Here is a 27,515-nt window from a genome sequence, read left to right as displayed (position 1 = left end):
TGAAACGCCAGCACTTTGTGTCGTGTCTTTATTTTAAGTTAAGTTATATAAGGTTTAGAGTTAAGTTTGTATTTAGGTGTATCAACCGTCGGGGTGGGCCAGGGGGATACCCGATGGTGAGTTTAATGCCATTTTAATTAAATAACAACATCACATTTTGATATGGGTAACTGTAAAAATGACAAATGACAAATTGCCCTTCCAGGTTCAGCTGGGGCAAATTGCCCTTGCCAGGTTCAAGTCTTTCTAGAAATTCCAGCGCCAGATATACTTAATTTTCCACTTAAATTAACATTTTCACTTTCTTTTTACTAGTAAACAACAAAACTGCTTTAGCGTATTGTTAATTTATTAAATATTCGCTGCAAATTATGAGCTTTAGGTGACAATTACATATTTTTGTATAAACTCTATGACATTTATAATTCTGTGAGTATGTTTTAGTTATGCACAGGTCCATATACATTTTTTTTTTTTATTGTAACTGGACCTACAACTGACAGAAAGTAGCTACATTTACTAAGATGGGAGTTTTATTGAAGATAAGATGTTGCCCATAGAAACCAATCAGATTCTACTTATGTATTTAGCAGCTTAAAGAAGATAATAGATATAATCTAATTGGGTGTAATCAGTGACATCCCATTTACAATAGAACCACCATCTCAGTAAATGTACCGCTAATTGTCTGACTATAAGCATCACAGTACTGGATATCACTTTCAATGAAGGCTAAAAAGTTTTTCTGGTGTTTGGAAAATAAATGACAATACAGTAGTAGAATATTAAATTAAACACATAGGGGTGTATTCAATTGCTGTCTAAACTGCTGTCTTTTAGGAATGATGGCAGTTTCTGACCGGAAAGGCTTTCCGACCTATTCAATAAGATCTCTTTTTTTTTGACAGGTCGGAAAGGTCTGACCTGTAAGAAACCAGGGGGATCCATTCCAACAAATGAATGTCGGAATGGATCCGACATTAATTGAATCTAGCCCATAGTCATAGTGAAATAAATTTCTTCTTAGTAGTCTTGTAGAAACTTTTAGCAAGTACTCAGTGAAACAATTAAGTATAATGAAGAATAATGTCTATTTTCTCTTTAGTGGTACTAAAGCAAACTCCTTCTTTTAATCCTCTGTACTATCCTAGTGATACAGTAATTTATTGGTCTAAACTTCACATTATAGTAAAACCACAATCAAAAAGCACACAGCTGGATTAATTACATCTTACTTCAATTTACAAAGACTGAATCAAATACAATGACTCTTATAAATGCAAGATTCCAATTTAAATAATATTTTACTACCAAGTGACTAATGACAAGCTGGGCAGAGGCAAAATAAGCAAAATAGACAAAATCTCAACAACTTCTAATAACACATCTGGCGCCCTTAATATAGCAGGGAATTTATCATACAATTGTTCATGCTTAGCATTTGTTTTCCTTTATTGCAATTTCATCATACATTAGGCCAGATGTATTAAGTTTGAAAAGGGATAAAATGGAGAGTAGTAAAGTGCCAGCCAATCAGGATCCAACTGTCACACCACAGGCTGTGTTCAAAAATGAAAGTTGGGAGCTGATTGGTTGGTGGTTTATCACTCTCCATTTCCCACTATGTGAATCAGTTTTTCCTAATTCACCTCTTTACTGAGGTTAAGCAGGAAGCCATATCACCATAATGTGTTAAGATCTCAGGCATTAAATTGGAGGAGTGAAAATTCCCTGCTTTGGCACATAATGCATTATCCTAGTGGTGATGTGCTATGTCTCAATGCCTGCCCAGATCATTGAGAATGCTCAAGAGCTCCTGAGATTTCACATGCAGCCCGGAGCCAACAGCCGCCACACTCAGGTGTCAGCGTGTGGACTGAGGAGGTACCGTGGTTCCATACAACACATGGTGGTGGCAGCGAAATCCCCACCCACTGCATAGTGGGTGGAGTCAGTAATGGGTGGTTTCTGATAGTAACAGGGAATCCCCTATTGGCCAGGTCCAGTGAGACCAAAAACTACCATCTATGGACCTGAAGGATGTAGCCAGAGCGTAGGGCAAGCATCCTGTCACAACGATTGCTTTTGAATGATTTAACAATACCTTCATGTGTCTTGATCGTGGGACAGACGTTTTTATTGTTAACTTGTTTTATTGCCACTAAACTCTCTGATAGAAAACTTCATGAGAAAAAAAACACTTAAACTGTAGAAAGGTTTAAATAAAAGTATTCCTATAGCAGTACAGTCTGTGAGATAGCTGTAACATGGAATGTAACTAACAGTTTCTCCGCAAAATTTGATACATCCATTTAAGAAAAGAGTAATAAGCTGATGGATAGGTCAGGAACCTACACAATAACTTAGACGTACCTTGCCTTGGAAATTCATCAGACTCTCTGTGAACTAGGTCAGAAACACGATTCCCATAATGCATTCTGTTTTCATGATCATAAGCCTTTAATGTTTCACTGGAGCTGTACGACTTCTGAGTAGGCACTCTGCAGTTTTCACTATCCAATGAAGAACTGGTATATCGACATTCTTTGCCGCACCGACCTCTTGTCAAAGATCTGTGTCTTCGAACTTTTATATCCATTTTATCCGTAGTAGCTGTCTTAGATGAATAGATTGTGAAATAATTCCTTGAATATAGTATTCAGCCTAAAATTAAAAAGAGATGAACAATTCATCAAAACAAAAAGCAGGAACCACAAAGTCTTAATTACAAAGTGGCTTATTAAATTGTTGAGTGCCCTACTATTGACATGGAGAGATGTGTACTCTGATCAATGTTCATCATAATAAAATGCTGTATGTTTCGACAGGGATTCATAATGTATCTAGAGATGAGCGGTTTGGATCCTAGAGATCCGAACCCCGCCAAACTTACCTTATCCGAGGCATTCTCGAGCCGTTTCCGTCCATCCTGCCTATAATCCGGTTTGAAAATGAGGCCAAAATGTCATCATCCCACGTCGGATTCTTGCGAGACCGTATCTCTATATAAATCCCGGCTTCCGTCGCCATCTTCTAAGTGTGTGTGAAAGTCAGACAGCACGGATGTGTCCGTGCTGTCTTCAGCAGGAGGGGGACACTATGGGGGATGAAGGGGGAAAAACAGCAGAGGGGAAAGTGTGCTGTCAGCAGCAGGAGGGGGACACTATGGGGGCTGCAGGGAGGGACAAACAACAGAGGGGAAAGCTATGGGCTAGAGGGGGGGCAAACAAGGGGAACTAATAGGATGCATAACTTAATGGGGGCTGCTGGATGGGGAAAACCAAAGGGTACATACACTAATGGAAACTACTGAGCAGTCAGGGTACATCTACTAAGGGGGAATTACTGTGATGGAAACTATACTAAGGGGGAACTACTGAAGGTACCACTATTAAGGGGGCATTACTAAGGGTGGTATTATGTGGGCACTACTAAGGGGGGCTGCTATATGGAACTGCTGTGGGGGACAACTAAGGAAGAAAGAAAGATTATTTTTTTACATTTTTATTGCAGGGCTGCCTGCTATAAGTACAGCTGTGCTGCCCAGTGTCCCATATCAGTCCAGCTGTGCTGCCCAGTGTCCCATATCAGTCCAGCTGTGCAGGCCAGTGTCCAATATCAGTCCAGGGGCGCTGCCCCTCCTCCTTTTTGTATTAGAAGAAAAAAACTTTTTTCTTATTTTTTATATTTTATGGCAAGGGCTGTTAAATGTGCTGTATCAGTCCAGGGATGCCCGCATGTATCCCATATCAGTCCAGGGGTGCCCGCATATGTGCCGTATAATTCCATGGGTGCCTCCATGTGTCCCGTATCAGTTCAGGGGTGCCCGTATGTGTGCCATATAATTCCATGGGTGCCCCCATGTGTCCCATATAAATCCAGGGGTGCCCGCATGTGTGCTGTATAATTCCATGGGTGCCTCCATGTGTCCCGTATCAGTCCAGGGGTGCCGCATGTGTGCGGTATAATTCTAGGGGTGCCCCCCATGTGTCCCATATCAGACCAGGAGAGCTGCCCTTTTTTTAATGAAAAGAAAAAAAAGGTGTTTTACTGGGTTTTTTTTTGTAATGCAAGGGCTGTTAAGTGTGCTGTATAAGCCCAGGCGTTAGCCAAGTGTGCTGTATATTTCATGGGGTGTTGCTCTTTTTTTTAATTAAAGGAATAAAAAAGTATTTCTTTTTTTTACTGCAGGAGTGTGCCATGCCTGCCTTATAATTCCATGTCTGCCGCCATGTGTGCTGTATCAGTCCATGGGTGCCGCCATCTGTGCCATATAATTCCATGTGTGCTGTATCAGGTCAGGGGTGCCCGCATGTGTGACGCATAATTCATGGGGTGCTGCCAAGTATGCTGTATTAGTCCAGGGGTGATGCTAAGTGTGCTGTATCAGTCCAGGGGTGACGCTAAGTGTGCCATATCAGTCCAGTGTTTGTGTCGCTTATCATAGTCATCCAGCTACCTTGGTGCAACCTTTTGGCCTAAAAACAATATTGTGAGGTGTTCATAATAGACTGGAAATTAGTGGAAATGAATGTTATTGAGGTTAATAATAGCGTAGGAGCAAAAAAAAATGATGCGATTTTAGTAGTTTTTATGATAAAAAAAAAAAATCAAAACCCAAAATCCAACACCTTGAGGGGGTGTTTTGGCAAAACCTATTAGAACCCAAAACCTGAAGGTAATCAGAACCCAAAACGCAAAAAGTGACCGGTGCACATCCCTAAATGTATCCTATGGCCATAATAAAAACGGTATTAACTATGTATTGTATTGCCATTTTTTGACACATAAATTTACATAATAACAGTGAGTGAGTCCGTAGAAGCAGGTGGGATAATTACTGACCCAGTAAAATAGATGAGTTCTATGAACTTGTGTATGATTAAACCAAGGGTAGCCAACTCCAATCCTCAAGAGCTACCAGCAGTTCACATTTTCCAGAGCACCTAGCTTGTGCACAGGTGCACTCATTACTCAATGACACATTTTAAAAGATCCACAGGTGGAGCTAATTACTTCATTTGTGATTCTATATGGAAACCTGGAAAACACGCACTGTTGTTAGTTCTCAAGGACTGCAGTTGGCTACCCCTGGATTAAACAATCCACAAAACATAACAGAGAGAGAGAGAGATTACTAATTTGACAATACGAAACGATTACTTATCTTACTAATGCAAACTTCTACTTTACTACTATTGGCATTTCACCCATTGTCTAATATATTCATGTGGTTTGGTTATCAGGGATTTTACATGATTTCCAATATGGAATGTTTGCATTACAAGTAATTATATCATAATTCTCTCTCTCTCATATACACACACACATACACACACACACATTTCCTTTGTTGTGTTTGCTGTTTAACTCTAAATGTCATGCTTTTCAGAATCATATTGTATTCATATTCTAAAGTTGTACATTTTCATTCTTGCTTTCTGGCTGCATTCGCCCTGACACATTCGCAGAGGCAGTTTATAATAGGTGGCTCTCCCTCACTCAGAATAGCAGAATAGATTAGTATTCTAAAGACAAACAGACCAATCTCTTTACTCAAGGAATCAACCTTACTTCTGTAGTGTTAAGCATTGGACAAAATATCAAAAGCATAATGTGTGTAGAAGATTGGATTGAAATAATAATAATAACAACAACAACAACAACAACAACAATTATTATTATTATTAAGATTTGCTGGGCAGAACATTTTATTCATTTTCACCCACTTAGGGGTCAATAGTGACAGATTCCAGACCACCCGGCAGGTGCACAGGCAGAGAAGAGTAATGGGCCCCATACATCAGCAATAACAATTTATGAATTTTCAGATATAGGGATATTTTGGCCAGATAAATGGATTTTACAATCTATCTGACTTTGTCCACACATTACAGATTTATTTCAGTGATCAGCAGATTTTTCCATCTAAAGATTGCATCTTCATATCTGGAAATCGATTGTCATTTCAGCTGTTCATAATGTAAATAGATGAAGAAGACAAATTGGGAATGCCCACACATATAAAAAAGATCTGCAGATAATACCAGATTATTAAACATGTTTAAAAACCTGATTAAGCAATCGATTGGCGATTTTGATTGGGATTGCCAAAAGGGGAGCCCACACATCTAAAATTAATTGTGGCAATCATCTCCATATCTGAAAATTGTCACAATTAATTGCTGATGTATGGGGCCCTTAACTGTCACATTTTCAAAGAGCTCAACGGTGACTTATTATGATTGGCTTGCAGACATTTTGACACAGAACTGCAACACAAAGCAACCAATTACAATACAAATAATAAGTATAACATTAGTATTGATCATTTGCAATTACTATTTTGTATTGTTCTTAAAATATTAAGTACAGGCACATTTTGGCACATTTTTGCTGGTTAATATAATTTGAGCAGCTTGCCTTTATTTCTCTTTGTAATTGCTGCCAAGTTTACAATGGTCTTGTAATTTAATGAATACCATAATTTTATTCATGATGTCATGCTCTACATGTAAAGAATGTTTCCCTATCACATATAATTACAGTACCGGTATGTTGTCAAATATAAGTTCAGAAATTGCCCTGAAACGTTGCCAGACAAAATACAGTATGACAGATCACAGCTGACACTTAAGGTGGCCATACATCAGAAAGATATCTTACCCAATCATACAATCTCAATTGATTGTAAGATGGATTGTATGCAGATTGTGTGCACATCTTATGTACACAATCATACAATCAATCAGCAGATGGATTGTATGACTGATTGTATGATGGATTGTATGCAGATTGTGTGCACATCTTGTGTACACAATCATACAGCAGATGGATTGTATGACTGATTGTAAGATGGATTGTGAGTAGATTGCGTGTCCAAAACCCACCAAGGACTGCCGGGGATTTCAAGGGAAATTGTACACAATCATGAGCGCAATCAATCTTAAGATCGATCTTTCTGATGTATGGCCAGCTTAACCATTCCTGATAAAGTATAGCACATACAAAGCACATAGCGCTAGCTTCTCATACAGTGTGTGTATGTGTGTGTGTGTGTGTGTGTGTGTGTGTGTGTACGTGTTTGCAGTGCCTGACTAACCAATATGCTGATTAGGCTGCAGCACAGGATAAAATTAAGCCCTAATTTATTCAATGCGTATTTACTATCACCTGTCCCGATGAACTGTGGGAGATAAAGTTTTTCCAGACAGATGGCTGTGCCAATGTAACACTACTATATGTACATTGTGATACAGCACCAGCTGGGCAGCCTAAAGCCACAGTTTCCTTTATGTACCACAAGCGTTAGATCCTACATGCCAGTTATATAACCTTCCTTACATGCACATGAGCAGTATGGCTGGCGAGTCCCTGAGTGCCTATATATGTGTATTTAGCAGCATTACAGGGGGGGGGGGGGATTTGTGTATTAGCCTAGGGCACAAGGAACCTTTAATCAGGCCCTATGTGTTTACGTGCGTGCATGCATGCATATTTGTGTGTGTGTGTGTGTGTGTGATGATACAGTACTTTGGGTGGAAGTGAGGGAAGATACCCTGTGGTTTCTGCAGTAAGCCTGACAATCCATTATATACATTGGTCACCATATCGTTATGAACTAGGAAAATGTATTCATTGTACATGGTCATATTTCAAGATATTGGGCCGCATGTAATAATATCAGAATTGTCCGGAGGTATGCTTTACCAGGTGAACTTGTGCTTTTTTTTTTTTTTAAGTGCCAATCATTTATGAGCCACAGTTTTGCCTTGTAAATGATTGCCGCTATAAAAAAAAAGTCCAAGTTCGGTGAGGAAGGGCATTCCATAGGATGGGAGCAGCCCGATGAAAGTCCTGTCATAGTGAATGGGAGCTAGTGATCCGTGCAGAAGAGACACACAGATCATGTGCAGAGCGTAGTGGTCGGGATGGGAGATATTTTGTGATAAGTGCAGAGATATATGCTGGTGCAGTATGGTTAATAGCTTTATATGCAAATAGAAGTATTTATATTGAATACGGTAAAACACAGGTAACCAATGGAGGGACTGGCAGAGCGGATCAGCAGACGATGAGCGCCTTGCTAGGAAGATCAGCCTAGCAGCAGCATTAAAATTGGATTGCAGTTGCGAGAGTCTATTCTTGGGAAGACCAATTAGGAGACTATTGCAATAATCAATGCGGGATATAATGAGTGCATGGATAAGAGATTTAGTAATGTCTTGTGTGAGAGAGGGTTATGACTGGAGACAGATTGAATGTGGGGAACAAAGGACAGTTCAGAGTCGAGGATGACCACTAGGCAACAAGGTTGTGGGGTAGGGTAGATTGACAACAGTTATGGAGATATCAGGATTGTAACTGTTCTCGGCTGGTGGGAATATAGTCATTCCATTTTGTAAATATTGAGTTTGAGGTGGCGAGAAGACATCCCAGGTGAGATGGCAGAGATGCATTCAGAGACTCGGCCCAAGACCACTGGTGACAACTCTGGGGATGATAGATAGACTTGAATATCGTCCGCATACAAGTGATACTGAAATCTGAAAAAGCAGGTTAGTTTGCCAAGAGATAAGGTATAGATTGAGAAAAGCAGAGGACCTAAAACTGAGCCTTGCGGTACTCCAAATGACAGAGGTAGGGAAGAGGAGGTTGAGTCAGAGAAACATAGAATGTGACGGCAGATAAGAACCACTTGGCCCATCTAGTCTGCCCCTTTTTTAAACATGTTACCTCAAACCATATTTGATCCTTATTGTTTTGTAAGGATATCAATATGCCTATCCCAAGCATGTTTAAATTGTACTACTGTATTTGACATTATAGAAACATAGAATTATATGAACACTAAAAGAGCGATCAGATAGGGAAGATGTTAACCAGGAAAGGGCTGTATCATTAAGACCAAGGGAGTGCAGTGTGTATAATCTGTTCTTCACAATTTTCACGTAGGTTCTTCCAGGTATGTCAGCTTCTACCCACACCACAAAAATATACTGGAACTTTAATTAGCTCCCGACTGTAAATGTGTAAGCTTGTGTATTTCATAATTAAGAATGCAAGTTCTAATGGGCCAAGGGCTGATGAGAATGATAAATATTAGCTATACAATGAGGCAAAGATGGTGGCGTTATATCAATAAATTATAATAAATAATTTAACATAGAAGAACAGCGTCATGAAACCCTAATAAAATATTGTGTATTTGCATACAAATATCTCCAATAAATAAGTGGTTTGTACGTTAAATGGCATGGCTATTAATAAAAGTACACTAGAGAATCATGAGATATAGTACAACTAGACATTGTACACAATGGCACAATAATTATTGTTGTGATTTTATTCAGTGCAATACTTTGTATCAACTTTGCTTCTTGCAGCAGGGACAGCAAGTTAGATTAACAAATGAGCCAACGACTGAGTCATAGATGAGCTGTTAATTTGCACTATTAGTAGATTACAACTGCGGAAGTCACATTTGATGATCAGAAGAGTGCCCGGCAAGGTCTGCTGATGTATATTGAAAGGCTCCCAAAGCATTTATCTCTTTTTAATGAGTACTTGAGAAGTTCTCAATCTATTTTTTTTTTTCTACAGTGCAAATTGTTATCTATTCTAGAGCTTGAATATTGTGTCTGAATGATACAGTGCTTGCCTTGTTTTGTGATGGATACAAATTCTCCTGAGTTTAGAATGAATAGCTACAAATATTCATATTATTTCATGACATTGTTTTCATGAGAATTCTCAGAGCTTAATGTGCATGGTAAAATAAAAGGATCAAATAGACTTTTGTTCAGCTCTGTTAACACAGTAATTCATATTGCTACAATACATTGCACCTTGTCTAGTTTTATGAGAGTTGTAGGCATCATTTTTATCAATTCATCTTTAAAAGTACAGCGATTTCCTTTTGTTCATTAATCGGCATCTCTAACTTCTTTTTTGCTATGAAACCCAGGTGTCATTTACTTGTTCACTTTTAAACTCAGAGCAATAGGCATTCTAAAACCTGAGAATACAAGACTAATGTTGGACTTAAAAGTAATTGGTTATAAATGGATATTTCTAAAGGGCTTCTTTAGTGACAGTTCTTTGCAAGCTGATTTGGGCTGTAAGTTCTAGAGCAGGGGTCTTCAACCTTTAAGACAGGGTGGGCCACATTAAAGAAATCAGTCAAGCAGAGGGCCACTAAGCTACAGATGGAGCCACGCTCACTCATGCGGCTCTCGGCGGGCTGCGGCAAAAATGGGCCCAGCGTGCATACTATGTTTGCGCGCCCCATTCACGGCAAAAGTTGTGCAATCATGTGAGATGCTCACGTGTCACCGTCCTGGCGATTGGTGCCCCAAGACTTGGCACACTGTCAAGACTTGGCACACTGTCACTACAGATGAGCATGGCTTCATCTTTATACTGTGGTATTTAGCACAGCCACCATAGACATCACAGCTCCCCCATAAGAACAGCACATCCCCCATAGAACTCACAGCCCCCATAAAGCAAAGCCCTTCATAGATAGACCGCACAGCCCCCCATAGATAATCAGCACAGCCCCCCTTACTCAGCACATATTCCCCACACCCCAAATATATTGTTAGCACAGCCCCCAAACTCAGCACCTAACACCCCACCCCTCCATAGGTAGTCAGCACAGCCACCCCCCTCTATAGATAATCAGCACTGCACAGCCAGCCCACCCCTATAGATAGTCAGCACCACAATGCCAGCACCCATAGATAGTCAGCACAGTCAGTCCCCCATAGATAGTCAGCACTGCACAGCCAGCCAGCCCCCATAGATGAGCACCGCACAGCAACCCCCTCCCCCATAGATAATCAGCACTGTCCCCCCCATAGAGAACCTGCCTGCACAGGCTCCATCCAAGTGGTGGCTGTAAGATCTCCATCCCAGTGCGACTGCAAGATCTGTCTCTCCTACCAGGTCAGCAGTGAAAGGGCAGGGGCAGTCTGAGTGACACAACGTCAGGAAGTATTGAATGTGCATGTCTGTACACCCCCCACCCAGGCACTTAACTCGCTAATTAATAGCCAAACCTCTGTTGCATTGGCCACCCCCCTCAGGAGAAAGGCCACCCCCTAATTATGGGCCCCTACCACTGCTTTCTCCCAGTGGGACCTTCATACCCCACTGCCTTTCCCCATCCCTGCAGCCCAACCCTATCCCTCCCGGTGTTGCCTAACCCTAACTTTTCACAATCCCTACAGTCTACCCCTATCCCTATTCCTTCCAGCAGTGTCTCCCACTATTTCACATGGCGACAGCTCAGAAGTCAATATTGTGACTTGTTTACATTCTTGAACATTTCTTGAACCATGATAAATGTCAACATGAATACTGTTGACCTTCTGACCGTGTATACAACAAATGACACAAACAGAAATAGCGCTACCAGTAACTGTATTACAATTAAAAATAACATTCTATTCAGAAATTATAATTTCATAAATATAACAGTGTGCTTTTATATAATTTATGCATTTGATTGCACTATATGGTCAAAAAAGGGCTTGTTCTGTAATCCAGTTGTGGTGTTAAACATCTGTTTAATAATCAATCAATCAATTGTAGCTGTTCTCCTAGCCTTTGGTTCATTACACGATAGCAGCGGTATTAAGCCCAAAGATTGAAAACAAGAGCATGACCAAGTATGGATAAATATTCAACTGTAGGGATCAATTCACACCCCCCCCCACACACACACACACATACACACACACACATTAATCATCCTACAAATAAAGTTTTGTCTTTGTGGTGGAATAAAAAAGTATTGAACTATAACAAGAATATGTTCCATTAAGTTTACTTTCTCAATTTTTTGTATACATATTGGTAATATTTTATAGTTAATTTAAAAGTAATATTTTATATAATCATTGTTCTGAAAATGTATTAAAAAAGGGGAAAAGTTTCTCATGATCCCGAGACCTAAACAACCCAAAGGTATAACCTCCCACCCGTATCTCAGTCCCTGGCTTTTGGGATTATGCAAACAAAAAGTATAATCGATCACCTAACCCATCCCCTATCAGTCCTATATTACAACCCTGCCTTTCCCCCGGGTGTGCACAAAACCGCGTTCCTTCCATGGAAGGACAGAGGTATAATGTTTCTTAATGACATCACCAGAGATGAGAGCTTCCCCCAGTTCTCTCAGTTCCAGATCGACAAAGGCATACCCACTAGGAACTCCTTCCAATACCTCCAACTCAGACACCTTCACTCCACGGTGAAACCTATTGTCACCATCAGGTCCTTATCTACTTTTGAAGCACTGTGCCTCCGACAGTCCAACACCAGAGGATTAATTTCCCTTATATACACACTACTCACTGACAAATCCATTGCCCAACTAACAGCTACTGAAAAGGCTTGGGGAACAGACCTAAATGGTTTATTAACTGATGAGGACTGGTCAGAGATCTAGGGCAACGCTGCCTCTAGCTCTATCTGTGTCAAAATCAAAGTAATATGACTATTTTGGGAGGGGGAGTTGGGCTATTCGACACCTATACACCTAGTGCTAAAGAAGGATTATTGATTAGTTTATGCAGATGGAGCTGGGCTCCCTCTTGCTAGCGAATCACCAGACTGTCTCCGCTGGCGATCCGCCAGCAGCCCTGCGCTCCATCTGACTGAGACGCGCGTGCGTCTCACACGCACAAGCGTCTCAGTTTCTGGGCGGCAGGGCGATGGGAAGTCCATCTCCGCTCCAGGGAGACGGACAGGGTTAGGGGGGGTGCGGGGAGGCGGTGGGGACCCCGGGTGACCGCCGACAAGCCGGCAGGGAAGTGACGTTGGAAGGGGACGTGCGCACATCTCGTGCGTCCACGTCCCCTTTCGCAGATACAGATGGCGTCTGGCGGGGGATGGCGGCTGGCGGCTGGCGATTCTGCCACCATCCCCTGCAAAGACAAGCCCGGCTCCATCTGTATGTGAAAATATAACACAATTTAAAACAAGATTAAGATAATAAAGGATAAAGAATATAATTAGGGGAGGGGTATCAAAATTGTTGTTATCTATACATTTAGAGTTATGCTCTGGATATCACCACTGTGTTTGGTAAACTATGTCACAAAGTTTGCTATGAACAATTGAAACGAGCTAGCGACGGTGTGATATTTTAATAGCAAGTACACAAGTAGCAATTTCAGAATAGTTGAGGGTGTATAATCAATCCATAATCAATCCATAGCGAGGTAACAAAAATAGAGGTCATTTAACACGGCCAGTGAAAGAATGATTAATATAGCATAAAAATAAGAAGAAAGCTAGGAAATAGTTTAGCTAGCATATACAGTATGATACAAGTTGTAAGTAGAATGTAAGTCTATGTATTGTATTGTCTACATGTCTGCTGTTTTATGCTGTTATTTAAGTATGTGCAAAACATTTTCAAATAAAGAATATTAAAACATAAAAAAAAAATCAAAGAAAACACATATAAAAACCTCTATAGATGGTATTATGTACCCTCTAGACTTAGAAAAATATACCCCAACGTCAGGGCCGAAACTAGGTGTTTCGGTGCCCGGGGCAGCAGTCATTTGGTCGCCCCCCCCCCCCAAAAAAAAAAAAACACAAATCACTGCCTTGGGGACAGGCAGCAGAGGTCCGGGGACTGGAGAAGGTTAACTCCGGCTCCTAGCGCTGCCGGGCGGTGGGCGGGAGGCAGATTTTGAAAAGACTTGCTGGAGGCTGATTGGCTGAATTCAGCCAATCAACCTCCGGCAAGTCTTTTCAAAATCATCAGCGCTACCCGCCGCCAGGCAAATAGCGAGCGGCTGTGTATGTGAAATCTGCCGCTACACCAGTCCCTGGACCCCCGCTGCCTACATACCTGTGTGCAGCCAGCGGGGGTAGGCAGCGTCCAGGGACTGATGTAGCGGCAGCCTTCACTCACTCCGTCTCCTAGCGCTATCTGCCTGGCGGCGGGAAGCGCTGATGACTTTGAAAAGACTTGCCGGACGCTGATTGGCTGAATTCAGCCAATCAGCATTCGGCAAGTCTTTTCAAAACCTGCTTTCCGCCCACCGCCCGGCAGTGCTAGGAGCCGGAGTTAACCTTCTCCAGTCCCCGGACCCCCGCTAGGACCTGGCGTTAACCCACGAGTCCCCGGACTCCCACTGCTCATCCCAGGGACCACGCTGCCGGGACACCACACTAGCGCCCCCACCCTCCAGCGCCCGGTGCGCGTGACCCCTAGCCCCCCCCTTGTTACGGCCCTGCCAACGTGTCAGACAGATGTTGGAGAAGATGTGATGCTGCAGGCTCATTTATGCATATATGGTGGACTTGCCCTAAGGTAGCCGATCTATGGAAAGAGGTAATCCAATTCACAGAAAATCTATTACTTGCACCCATTCCAAATGACCCCAAATATTTTCTCCTCCCACTAGATGTCCCTACCCTATCCAGGCCGCAAAACAAAATGATGCATCATATGGTCTCTGTGACCACTTACCAGATTGCTATGGACTGGAAAAAGCTGGCGGCCCCCACCATGCACTCAATAATATGCCGCTTATGGCACGTCTACCGCATGGAGTACATGACAAGCATCCTTAAACACTCCTCCAAAAAATTTACTCAGTTTGGACTCCTTGGGCCTCCCTCCAGCAGATCACCTCCCCTTTTACTATATGATACCGAGTCCTCAAGACTGACCCCCAAATCATTACTATTATCACCATACCCCACCGAGGATCCACCCTCTCCGTTTCCTTTTCTCTCTCCGTATCCCCTCTCCTTCATTTACCACCTTCTTCCTTTTCTACCTCTTGATCGCCCCTCCTTTTCCACTTCCTTTCATCTTCTCACAATTTTCTATCACTTCTCTACAAACTGATAAAATGGATAACGTTTTCTATATGACTGCAAAATGGCTCTCTCACTTTATGCCTCAATTTTATGGAGCTAATTTAATTATTTTATTATGTATCATGGTTTACCAATAAAAAAACTTAAATAAAAAAAGGGGGGTGAAGTACAGCACAGAGTACAGTTCAAATACATTAAAAAAAAATAACAAGTAAAAAGATTGCTGATGCAGATACGCTGACATGAATATAAATATAATGAAATGTACATTAAAAAAATATATATATGATGGATATTACCCAGGAAATACTTAAATATAAAAAAATACAATCAATACACATGATAGATAAAACTGAATCTGACAAAACTATACAATATTGTGGCATACAGTAGATATGTAGGACTATTGGCTGCATTCATTTTATGTACAGTATGTTTAATAAAATTTGTATTCATTCTAGCATATCTGCAACAGCAGTTAGTCCATACCATATATTATTCATTTCTACTATATTATTCATATATGGGTTCGTATCCAGCACCTTGGGTATTTTTTTGATATATTTGATGGAAAGCAAAATAATACTGTAATAATGTTATCTATATTATTGTTAGGGTTGGTAAATGGTTTCATCTCTTTTTAGTAATAATAATAATAATAATAATAATAATAACAATAATAATAATATCAATAAAACGTTGGAAGTCATAAAACCACAATAACTACAGCCAAAATACAAATATAAATAGACTAAACACAAGCTAGATTTGTTCTGTGCAATTTACAATCATACAATAATCACAGCAGCAGAATTCTATAACTCAGAATACTGTAAGTCTAATTCAAATAATAGTTTGTAAGGGAATCGACAACTATCTCCAAGGACAACTTGTTAGCTGGCGCAGAAGAGAAAGATTAAATTAAATTCAAATGATTTACTGCCGGCTAAACCCAAGATCTCTGTAAACCTAAGAGTAATGAAATAACATTGGTTTGAGAATTATATGCCTGCATTCTGCCACTTTCTAATGTCACTGTGTTTTTTATTGCCATGTAGCCTGCCAGTCCTGGAAAACACAATCTGGTAATCAGTGTTAGGGCCAATAAAATGCTCTAAGTGCACTATTTTTTTTATTTCACACCCTACTGTATTGTGCCTTTGTATCACATTGTATCCAGCAGTCCAGTAATTACAATAGGCAAAGTTACTATTTACCATGTATCTGTAAAAGTACTTGCTTATTATGAAACCGTAGTACTGCATCTAGATAATATACCAAGTCAAAGTATGTACTGATATTTTCCTGTTCATAAATTACTTACAACACTATTATGGTTTATATTGAACTATGTAGTGTCCCTTTTTATTTCAGGATTAAAAAAAAAAAGTATTTCTTATTTCATTCCAGAAGAAATATTTTATGATTTTGAGATGTATTTTAATTTCTCTAGAATTCCAAATGCATACTTGCCTACCTACCTGTTTGTAAGGTGCTGTCTACCAGGGGTTGGCGCCAGGGTGATGCGATCTGTGCAAATGTAAGTCTGAGGCTTCCACTAATCTGTGACTGAGACAGGCTGGAATTGGTCAGCACTGGGTACACCTGCATTTTTTCTGACGCACCCAGAAAACCGCAGATTACCACCCCCAAAAGTCAGCTTCCTGTCAAATTGGAAGGGTTTATGATCCATACGCATTTTCTGATGCTATTCACCCTTACAAAAGTTGTGTTCTGGTATTTTTATGCAGCCATTTGCGGTGCCATCTTGATCATTTCTGCTCACAAGGCAGTAGTGGTAAGGGCTCAACAGACCATCTGTGGGGGAGAAGAGCCAATGAGGAGGAGCAGCCTGTGGTACCCTGCTGTTATTATTATACAGGGAGAGCAGTGGGTTTTCCAGGCCTTCAGCCACGGACGGTCACGTTATTCATCAAACCCTGTGTCCTGCAGGGCTACATAAGATCTGTAGGTCTAAAATTAGCTACAAAGAAAACTGATATGGCTGTGCTGCCACCACTAGGCATCCTTATCATAGTCAGTGAACCTTACTTGTGTGCAGCTGACTGAGCACACACAGTATGCACAACGAACCTTATGGGGAGGCAGCCACTGCAGCAAAATTTATTAACAACACAGCCGCCCTGCTGCTAGGGGCCATTGACATTCATAACCACCCGTTTTTAATATACTAGAGCAGGGCTCGACAAAACCAGGGGCCTGGTCACCACGGCAACCAGATTCTGCTCCCTGGTAACCAGATTGGCCAAGAAGCAGATTTCAAAACTCAAGGCTGCTCGCGAGCCATCCAGAGAGCTTGTGGTTTGGCAGCCATTCAGAAGTGGCAGTGAGCTCTGAATGACTTGCGAAAAGCCTTGAGTTTTGAAATAGCAGTGCTGCAGACCTGATCTGATACAGTGGCAGCCGGGTAACTTGTCATCTTGCGGATCTGCTCTGACACCTTACCCACCAGGCACAACAAGTGGATTCCTGGCAGTGTGACCTCCTACACAGCCGCATGGCTGTCCTTTTCATCCTGCGGAGGCGCTAAAGGCAGGAGCCATTCCAGCACCTGACAAGTGCCCCAGTCTGACACTGGTGACTAGAAATAATGGGTTCTAATATCAGACCTATTACATGCTCTTTGTTATTAGAAATGCTAGTACCATGCATGTCAAAATATGTCAGTGGGTCTGATGCCTAAGTGTGCATAATTATTGGTTATTTTGCATATAACAGTGAGTATACAGCACACAATATTTGCGAGATGTTTTACTTTGTTACAGTGCATGGGGTGAGCATGTGTTTATTTTTCCACTTTCAAATATATTTGTGCACTTTATGTTTATTTTGTTTCTGCATGATGATTTGCTAAGGCAGCACTAACACCAAAACAAGTGATGCTTTTTGTTCACTATCTTAAGAAGGCTGCAGGCCAGAGTTGTGAGTGGGAGGACCAATCACAAGCTACAATATTTGTAATTCCAGTTTATGTAAGAATGTTCATGGGAAAGCTCATTAGAGAAAGAATGTATCCATTATACTGCCCCAATGGGCAGTATAATGCAGGTGGTGGTCTGCAATGCTGTGGGTGGTAGTGCAGCTTTAAAGTTACATAACTTAAAGATCTTTGGTTTCCATGGCATAAAGTTTATTTCAGGCTGCTGAAGTACCTCAAAAAAGTCATACTGAAGAGGATATGGCTGGCCAAAATGGTTGTTCAAACTCTACAGAAGTGTTATATGAGAAGGAAGCAGATGTAGAAGCCAATGTTACAGATATGGAAGTTTTCCCTGAAAGCAGCTCTGAACTCAGTTTTCATCTACAGTCACACTGTCCTTTCCAAGAGGTAACGAATAGCCTTCCTGAGGCAGAGTTGGACGTGGTTGAAAAATCTACTAGCCTGACATTTGTGCTTTCTCCACCAAGCTGTAATGCAGAAAAAATTGCATTTGTTGACCAGCACCTTTGCCAACTAACTTCCATGGATCGTGACAACATTCCGTTTAAGGAGGCATATTTTTATAATAGAAAAAACAAAATGGAGACTATGGGCCTTATTCTAGTTCACTCTTTCTGACAAAATCCTTCTTAGATGGACAAAACCATTTGCACTGCTGGTGGAGCAAATGTAACTAGTGCAGAGAGAGTTAGATTTGGGTGGGGTTTTACTTCAAAGTGAGATCTATACTGCAGTGTAAAAATAAAGCAGCCAGTACTTACCCAAATCTAATTATCTCTGCACAAGTTACATTTGTCAGAAAAAGTGAACTAGAATAAGGCCCTATGTTAGGTGCTCTTGGCTAACATTTCAGGTTAAAAATCGTAAGATAGAATCATTTTTCTGCAGCATATGCATTGCTTTTTCAAATACTACTTCACCGTTTGTCAGTGGCTGTAAACATTTCAGACAGAGCCATCAAGCAGTAAATAAGCATGACTCCTTAAAAAGCCATTGTGATACTGCTAATGCATACCTTATTGTGAAGAATAGCAAAGGCATTGATACTTTGATAAAAAATGATCATGCTGTAAATCAAAAGAAAGCGGTATTTCAAAATATAGTCATGAAGCACATATTCGAGGTGGTTAAACTTCTACGGAAGCACGTCTTGCCATTTTGTGCCCTTGGGACGAATGAATCAATGTACAATCTTAATAGCAATGAGACTAACCATGGGAATTTTTTAGAAATTATCTTACTTTTATCCCAGTATGATATTTCTTTAAAAAATCATCTTCAAAAATGTATTCAAGAGAGTGAAACAAGAAAAGAAAAAATGTTTGCAAGAAAAAAAGAAAACCTGGAAAACAGGCAGTTGGCCGAGGAAGTCTAGTGACTTTTTTATCATACAAGACAGTAAATAAAGTGATTATGGAAATTGTTCATTGTATTAAGTGATTCACAGTTTCTGAAATTAGTGAAAAGAGATTTCGCATCCAGGTTATTCCACACAAAATGCAGGAATTGTATGTGAAAAAAAGAAGATATCTAAGAATGACTAATCTCTGTTCTCCCAGTTACAGATGCATCACGTCAAGGATTCAATAAGCTACTGATGGCTAATTTTGAAGTGCTTGGACTTGACTAACATAAAATTGCTGGTGAATCATTTGATGGTGCAGCAAATATGACGAGTTCCTATGTGGGTTTACGAGCATAGATTGCTAAAGAATTGCCAGATTCCATCTACATCTGGTGTTATAGTCATATTCTTAATCTGTGCATCTCTGATTGCTGTGACGTACTAAAAGCAAAAAACTTATTTGGCCTTTTAAATCGAACGGCATCTTCCATCGGAGATTCCCACAAATGAAAGAACATATGGGCAGAACAACTTCATAATAGGCAGGGGCAAGAGAAGTTTTTAAGATTGCAGAAAATTGGTATGACATGATAGTGGGCAAAGGAGAAGGCCCTTAAATGTTTATTTGGAAAGAAGCAAACTCTGTGAGATTTGAAAAAACAAAAAACCTCAACAGTATCCAAATACAATTGGGCAGTTGTGATTCAAGGGCCACTTCTGAAGCTACAACATTTTATGAAAAGCTGTGCGAATTCAAGCCCATTTTAAAAGCAAATGTCTTTATTGCTATTTTTGATGTGATTGGTCCCGTTTCAAAAACAGTTTCTAAATATTGGCAAACCAGCGGCCTTGACTTCATGGTTGCATGGAAAATGGTTGAAAACGCCATTGACCAGCTTAACAAAATTGAGTTTGATCAAATCAAAGACAATGCTACAAATTTTGCATTAAAAATGAATGATCTGATCAGCACTAATGAAAACCTTTCTTTCCTAGAGATTGAAAATTAGAAGAGTTGCTCAAAATAAGCAAATGGCAAGTGAGAGCTCAGTTGATGAACATCCACCTGAGGGAATGCAATGTTTTCATGTAGAAGTACATTTTTGATCAAATGTTAAAGAAATATTTTCAGAAAATAAGCAGTTGGTGATTGACACACAGTTTTTGGACCCTTAAATCTTCAAACATATTCAAAATGATTCAAGACAACTTGAAGAGGGATCTCTTAAAGGGATTTCAGAATTGGCAAAAGTCAACGTAGAGTCTCTTATCAGTGAACTGACTAGTTTTGCAAACCTTTTTCCAAAGCTGACAGGGCACTTGAATGAACCAAACAGACAAAATACACTACCAGAAGAAGAATGTGGGGATGAAGATGAAGATGAAGGTGTATATGTTGTAATATAGGATGACAGAACAAAATCTTGTAAAAACGTCTTCTTCTGCTGACATAAATTACTTCTGAAGCACAATATTTATTCAGTTGCTTATAAAAATCAGTCTGTGATATACAAATATCTATTGACTATCGTTCATGCAAGTGAAATGTGAAAGAGCTTTTAGTAAACTTATAAAGACAAGACTGTGTGTTGCGATGGGACAAGAGCTGCTTGAAGCACTTATAATAATGTCTGTCAAACAGGATCTTTTAGAACTTGTTCAATTTGAAAAAGTGTTAGAAATTGTCAGTGAAAGTTCACCAATGATGAGATCTTTGTTAACTGCGTTAATGATCTTCAAGGTTTTGAGATATTTAATTTTCAAACTGTTTCTGCCTCATTATTTTATGTTATGTAAAGTACAAAAAAAGTTAATAGTTTTGCACCTCTACATAATGGGGGTTACTCTACTTTCTTTGGTCCCCTGTGCGTTCAAACGCGGGACCAATATTTTGTGTCTGCGCATGTACAGATGCATTTCTGCGCATGTGCAGATGCAGGGTGCGAGTGGGCACTGCGAACTACATGTCCGCTGTCCCACTTGCACCTAGCAGTGTGGGCGGGGGCACGGGTCACCGGTGGGAGGCATAGCCCATGTGAACGCCCAGCGTTTCATGGGCATTCCCATGAAAATGCTGGCCATTCCCATGCAAATCGCCTGGCGATGTGGGTGCAGGGGGAGGGCAGCTGATGTCAGCAGATGTCAGCTGCCTGCCTGCTTCCCACACAGGGTGCTCGCAGATCAGAGACAACATAGAGGTGTCTCTGATCTGCAGGCACTGGAGAAATCATTCAATTCAAATGATTTCTCCACTGCACCCAAGACTGTGAATGGAGGATTATGCAAATCCTCCATTCACAGCTGTGGGGGAATGCGGGTGCGAGGGTGGGCAGCTGCCACTGCGGAACGCTGCATATTTCTGGGGAGAGATGGAATAGATCCAAAGTACTGTACTGCCCCGGGTGCAAAGACCCCTTTGGTTTGATATCTGCCCATCATGCTTTGACAAACTATTGCTGATTTAATCTTATATCTGATTGGTAATCTCATATGCAGTAATACACAATACACAGTAATACACAAGATTGTGAAGAGCACCATGGTGCTTTACAAGGTGTTCTGGGTGCCTGTATACCATTTAATAGGATCCCTAATTGTGACATGTACTAGAACATAGACATTTTTTCAGGAGTGTGCAGTTCTGATACTGACACTGGCTTTTTTTCCCTGAGTAGTGATAAGGTAGTATTAAGGGGAAAGCAGTGAAGGAGAACTGTAGGTCCCTGTGAGTAATGAATGGGCTAGTAGACTGGTTAAAACAAAGATATACTGTATAGAACCAGAAACTAACAGAAGTCCAGTTGCCAAACTCCCTGTACATGCTCCCACTGTAATCCCAATAATCTAGTACAGTTAAATGTTTACTTACAGTACAGTATGTATATTTTATACTATATTTATGCTCTTTATATATTACTTTATGTTGTTCTTTAAAATGCGGATTGCTCTGCATGAATAAAGACAGGAAAACTGGACGTCTTTTTGAAGATTCATAAATATCCAAATGCTGAAAGTGCCCTAAATCATGAGCTACCATTAAAAAGGTATTCTGTTTCCTTCAGCATAGCATATTCTGATAAGTGGACTTCGCAGAGCATGATAAGCAATTACATGCAGAACATTTGTGTTTAATATGGTGTGTTAGATTGTAATATGCGGAGAAATAAGTCTTCTGGGATCGACTTAAACACTGTAACTTGATCGATTCAATTTCTTTCACATTAGCAGGTGCCGTATCTGGAGTCCACTTGTACTGGAACAAGAACAGCTTCAGCAAAATGATGAGCTTTGCCTCAAATCATCTGACCTACTGACTGCAATTATAAACACAGTAAATGAAGACAGCCCACGTTCACAATGTGGAAACTTACTTTTCCTGGCCATAAACATTTTTTTATTAACCATTTTATAAAGTTATGCACCTTGCATTTAAAAGAGTATCCTCTGTGATTCTGAATTGGATGCCACAGATCCATCTGTGCGTGTTTTGCTGATATTGCTTCTGTGACTGTATGTATGCATCTAGTGGACGTCTAGGTATGTAGTTAGCATCCCTATGTTCAAGATGGCGGTGCTCAGAAGACCAGAGCATGAATCCCAACAGGCAGTTTCCCAAATGTAAGTAAGCCACAAAGGGCTAGGGTTTGGCTGCAGGAGAACAGTTAGGCTGTGGGTAGGGAGGGTTGGGGGGAAGGTAAGGGTGGGGGGGGTAAGGGGGACAGTAAGTGGGAGGGTTAGAAGACTTACTAAGATGTGTTGGGACTCTGCCCTGCAGTGATATCACTGTTGATATTTTAGCAAAGGGCATCCCGACTATAATTTGTCTATAATAAAGTGTAACTAGTACATTTAAAAGCAGCATTCTTATTTACAAAGTGGCCATATGGTTTTAAACCTCCAAAAATCAGAGCCATTTGTAGTTTTATCTGAATGTCCCTGTATTAGGATGGATTCCACACAAAATAATTAGTGCAAAAGGTCACTAATAGGGTAAATGTGAAATCAGTGTGGAAATCACCATTGGGTAGATCTCCTTTCCATGGTGCTACTTTACATGCACTGCAGGAGATTAGATCTGCAACCAGTGGGGATGTCAGTAGAAAGCCCATCCCATAATACATTTTGTACAAGATAGGCAGGTTGGCCTTGGGCTGTGCAGAGTAACATTCAAGTCTACTCAACATGGCAGCAGCATTTTGATTGCACTTACACTTATCTTGAAGATTTCTCCAACAATTCATATTTGAAACTTAGTCCATTACCAAAATCAGAATATATAAGTATATCAGTCTTCCCATGTTTAAATGTACCCCAAGGACACATATCTACAAAAGCATACCATACTGTAGGTTCAGATCTCGGTCATTAACCATTGTAAAGCAGGGGGAGATCAGTACTCTGTGATGCCCACTATTCTATGTATTGCTACCACACACCATATAAATCCTTTGTGTGCTGATCTTGATCTCTTTTGTGCCTGCTCTCTAACCTGCTAGTGGGTACTGAACTTGCTAAGAATACCGGGCCATGTGACTGTCTACTCTTGCTTATTCAGTGTACTGGACCCATTATATAGATTTAGTTATATTATTATATGAGCCCTTTGCCTGTTATAACCTTGCCTACACATGTACTGAATCCAAGACTATTCAGACCTCAAGTTACAGTAATTCTATCTCCAGCTTGCATCAAAACAATACAAACCATTTATATTTACGGATTCAGTACGAAATCTCGGCGGTCGGGATCCCAGCAGTGAAAATACCAATGCCGGAATCCCGACCTATATTTCCCTCACTTTGGGGCAGATAAACTAGTCCTCGGTCATAAAATAGGGAACTAAAATACCAACCAGTCAGCATTTGTCACTTTTTCAATCACAGCCTACAACATGGCAGTTAGGAACTGAGTGGCTGTTACTTCGTCTCTCCACTTTAGCACTCTCCAATGCTTAGTACATCTGTCCCATTTGTCATTTCCTCCCATGTCACTCTCTCATTCTCACTATACTTTGATTTATCCTATGCAGTCTCTGTCCTCAGCTTTTCACATGCAGCATGCACAGTATCTCAGGGTCCATCTCAATCACTGCCCACGAGGAGTGACTAATATAGGCTGGTCTTAGAGCCCTCCTCTCAGTTCTCTGGCATAGCTGTCCTTAGAGTTCCCCTGCATAGAACATCTCTGCTCTGCAGGACAATTACCTCCGCTCTGCTACACACTTCCAGCTGTCACTGGCCTAACCGCCTATAACTGCTCATTTATTTATTTAGTAACAGTTTATTATACAGCACATCAGGTTTCCTAGCACTTTGCAATTAGAAATAGGGATAAAACAAACTGGGTAGTTCAATTGAGTCCAATGGCAAGAGGGCCCTGCATGCAAGCTTACAATGTGACATGCTCTTCACTTCATGTGCAACTGCAGTTGACAAGAGGGGAGAGAGGGTACTAATCACTCGGACCCAGGTCTAATGCAGAGGTCCAGTTGGGGCTATGATCTCCCCATTACCTGGAAGTAGAAGCTTTAACCCATCATATGCTATGTGCTATGCTGCAGTGTAGCCAGGGAGGTGCTTAAAGTACTATTTTTTCTGCATTTTATTTTAGGGGTGCATGGCCATGCCTCCTGAGAATAGGACACACCCCAAGAGAAATATCTGGGTCCAGCCAGGCTCTCTTTTGCCCTGTGCCTATGTAATGACATACAGTCACTGGCATATTTCTATTGGGTGCAGTGTGCAAACGTTGCATCCATTTCTTGAATACTTATGTTTTCCACTTCAGTCTTGCACCAAAAGCAACAATGCTGTAAAAATCACTGAGAAAATTCTACGGCTGCCATTTTCCCAGGGATTTGTACATGCACAGTAGTAAAATCGCCAATGCAGGGAGGTCAGGGGTGTCATGAGCAAAGGGTTTGGGAGGACAAAGGGGAGCTGATAAAAGGGGAGGACAAATGTAGCAGGGGGAAGAGGGGATGCACATATGAAGTGGGAGGTGAGAAGAGTGAAGGGCTGCTCACAGAGTAGGGCACACACACAGAAATTAGCCACACACTGTGTAGGTGTTGGAGTTGGGTTCAGGGGTGTGTAGGGCCCCGGAGGCAGGTGGGAAAGGGTGATGAGGAGTGAGGAGATGGAGCAGCCCAGAAAGGGTATGATCTCCTTCCTGATACTGCCCTTATTAACTGTAGATGGCTGCCCTTCAACCCAGGGCCATCTCAACAGTATTATAGGCCATGGGCACAGAAATGTACTGGGGGCCCTACCTACCCAATAATGGGAAATGCTCAGGAGGCAGATGCTTACAGCCTAATCTGCCCCTGCTCAAGGCCCCCTAGAATTGGGGTGTCCTTGGGCAGCTGCCCATTAAGCCCATAAGATAAGATGGCCCCACCTTGACGCAGTTCTTTGATTGGCACCTCTCAAACATTTTAGGGGGTGTGTTGTTATTGTATGGTGATAAATGATCAATACATACTTAACACACACTGTAAAATAATTTTATTAAATTTCTGATATATTGTTGAACTTGACAATGTTTATTTTGTACTAAAATTCAGAGTTTTCAAATGGAAAATAAAAATGTATTTCATTCATAAATCACTTAGCGCATAGAGTCAGCTCTATGGATAATTCAGACAGTGACATCATTTGTCTATCTGAACGGTATTATTTTATTTCACGTTTTCTGATTTTAGGCTATTTTATTTTTTATTTGTAAATACTCCTAGAAAACCACATAAAGGAGAAACAACCTAAACTGCCTTGGGTGGGATACACATTAAATATAATTGTACACTGTTTTGACAATTGTGTCCATGTAAGATAGCCCACAAAGAAGCTGTTAGTCACGTCAGTCATCTGCTGCTGCAATTATGATGGAAGGCTTTCATTTAATAAGCGCCATAAAAACTGCCAGAACAATGTTAAGACGCTTTTAAAGTATAAACAACCTTTTATCTCCAATCAAGGGGTGAAGGGAATTATTGTTTCCTGCAAATCCAGACCTTAAAAATGTGCTGATGATTACAAGACTGTTCTTTGGAGGAACTTTCCATATAATTGTATCATAAATATAAATTTCATCACTTTCTATTATTATTTGTTATTTAGACCTGATCACTGCTCTGCTATATTGCAGAGCTCTGCAATCAGGTAAATTCCACCCCAAAATAATGAAATCCCGCCCCATGCAAGCCTGCGAATTGCTTAGCACCGCTCACAAAATCCATTCACAAGATGCTCACCATTGAATGATTCTCTGGTGTGTGCCCAGGACTTACTCGGCATCTGTGATAAAAACAGTAGGATTGGGCCCGGAGTTGAAGTCACACACCTCCAATTAAAATGCCTGGGCATGCCCGTGTTTCCCTGACGTACCCAGAAAACAGCTGGTTACCAGCCCCAAACATCGGCTTCTTGTCAATCAACTTGCATCAGGGCAGCAATAAGTAAATTAGCGGGATTTTATCGCATGCGCGCTACAATCCATACCCATGCGCAGTCTGTCGATTATCACCTGGCTTGTGAAATTGCAGCCGTGTGATCAGGGCTGAATTACCCCCTAAATGTATTAAGTCTACAAATTAGCACAATATTGTAAGGAAAACATATTGCTTTAAACCTAAAACATTTCACTATAATGTCCTTTTAATGACCATACTGTAGGTAAGGATATGGGTTATTAGGTCAACCCAATTAAGGTTGACAGTCATTAGGTTGACCACTACTGGTTGACAGGCTATTTTTTACATACATTAAAAATGTCGATATGGCTCAGGTCAACAGTGTTCAAAGGTCAACAAAATCAATAGGTCGAAATGGAAATGGTCGACATGAAAAAGGTCGACATGGAATTTTCACCATTTTTGTGTTTATGTCTATGGGGGGTATGCAATGTCATTCCGACGGGGGAGATGGCTGCGGGGCCCTATTCAATGCTGTCTTCCCCGACAGCATTGAACAGGGGTTTTGCGCAGAATGAGCCCGACATCACAAGCTGTTGGGCTCGTTCTGCCGAGAAAAGCTGGAAATAGGTGAGCTCCCGGCCGGAGCTCGTCTATTTCCGTCATCAACTCGCGGCCACGCCCCCTTCTCGCCGCTCGGCGGCCGGGACATTGAATTCCGACTGCCGAGCTCCAGGCGAGCTGATCGAGAACGGGACAGGGGCACGGCTGTCGCGCTAGCTCGACAGCCGTGCCCCTGACATTGAATACTCCCCTATATGTTTTGTGTCTATGTCTATAAGTGTAATGTATAAATGTATCACATTTCCTCACGTGGCTTGCTTCGCTCACCCTGCTTCAGACACCATTATATTCTCCTGCTATGTACACGTGGATAGTTAAGT

The 27,515-nt window shown here is 41.0% G+C and overlaps 1 protein-coding gene across 10 annotated transcripts in view; it reads right to left on the bottom strand.

Moving 5' to 3' along the window:
• Positions 1-27,515, bottom strand: part of TENM2 (teneurin transmembrane protein 2) — a 2,252,147-nt gene that overhangs the window by 1,708,414 nt on the left and 516,218 nt on the right. For all 10 annotated transcript variants that reach the window (XM_083181867.1, XM_083181872.1, XM_083181875.1 and 7 more), the window contains one exon: positions 2,374-2,664. In XM_083181867.1, coding sequence (XP_083037993.1) covers positions 2,374-2,599 — 226 coding nt within the window. In that variant the 5' untranslated portion in view covers positions 2,600-2,664. The remainder of the gene's footprint in view (positions 1-2,373; positions 2,665-27,515) is intronic.

Source organism: Crinia signifera, chromosome 4 (genome assembly GCF_055691185.1).
Source record: "Crinia signifera chromosome 4, ASM5569118v1, whole genome shotgun sequence".
NCBI classification, from domain to species: Eukaryota; Metazoa; Chordata; class Amphibia; order Anura; family Myobatrachidae; genus Crinia; species Crinia signifera.
Note: the sequence above shows the minus strand (reverse complement) of the source record. Positions and strands in the feature narration are given on the sequence as shown.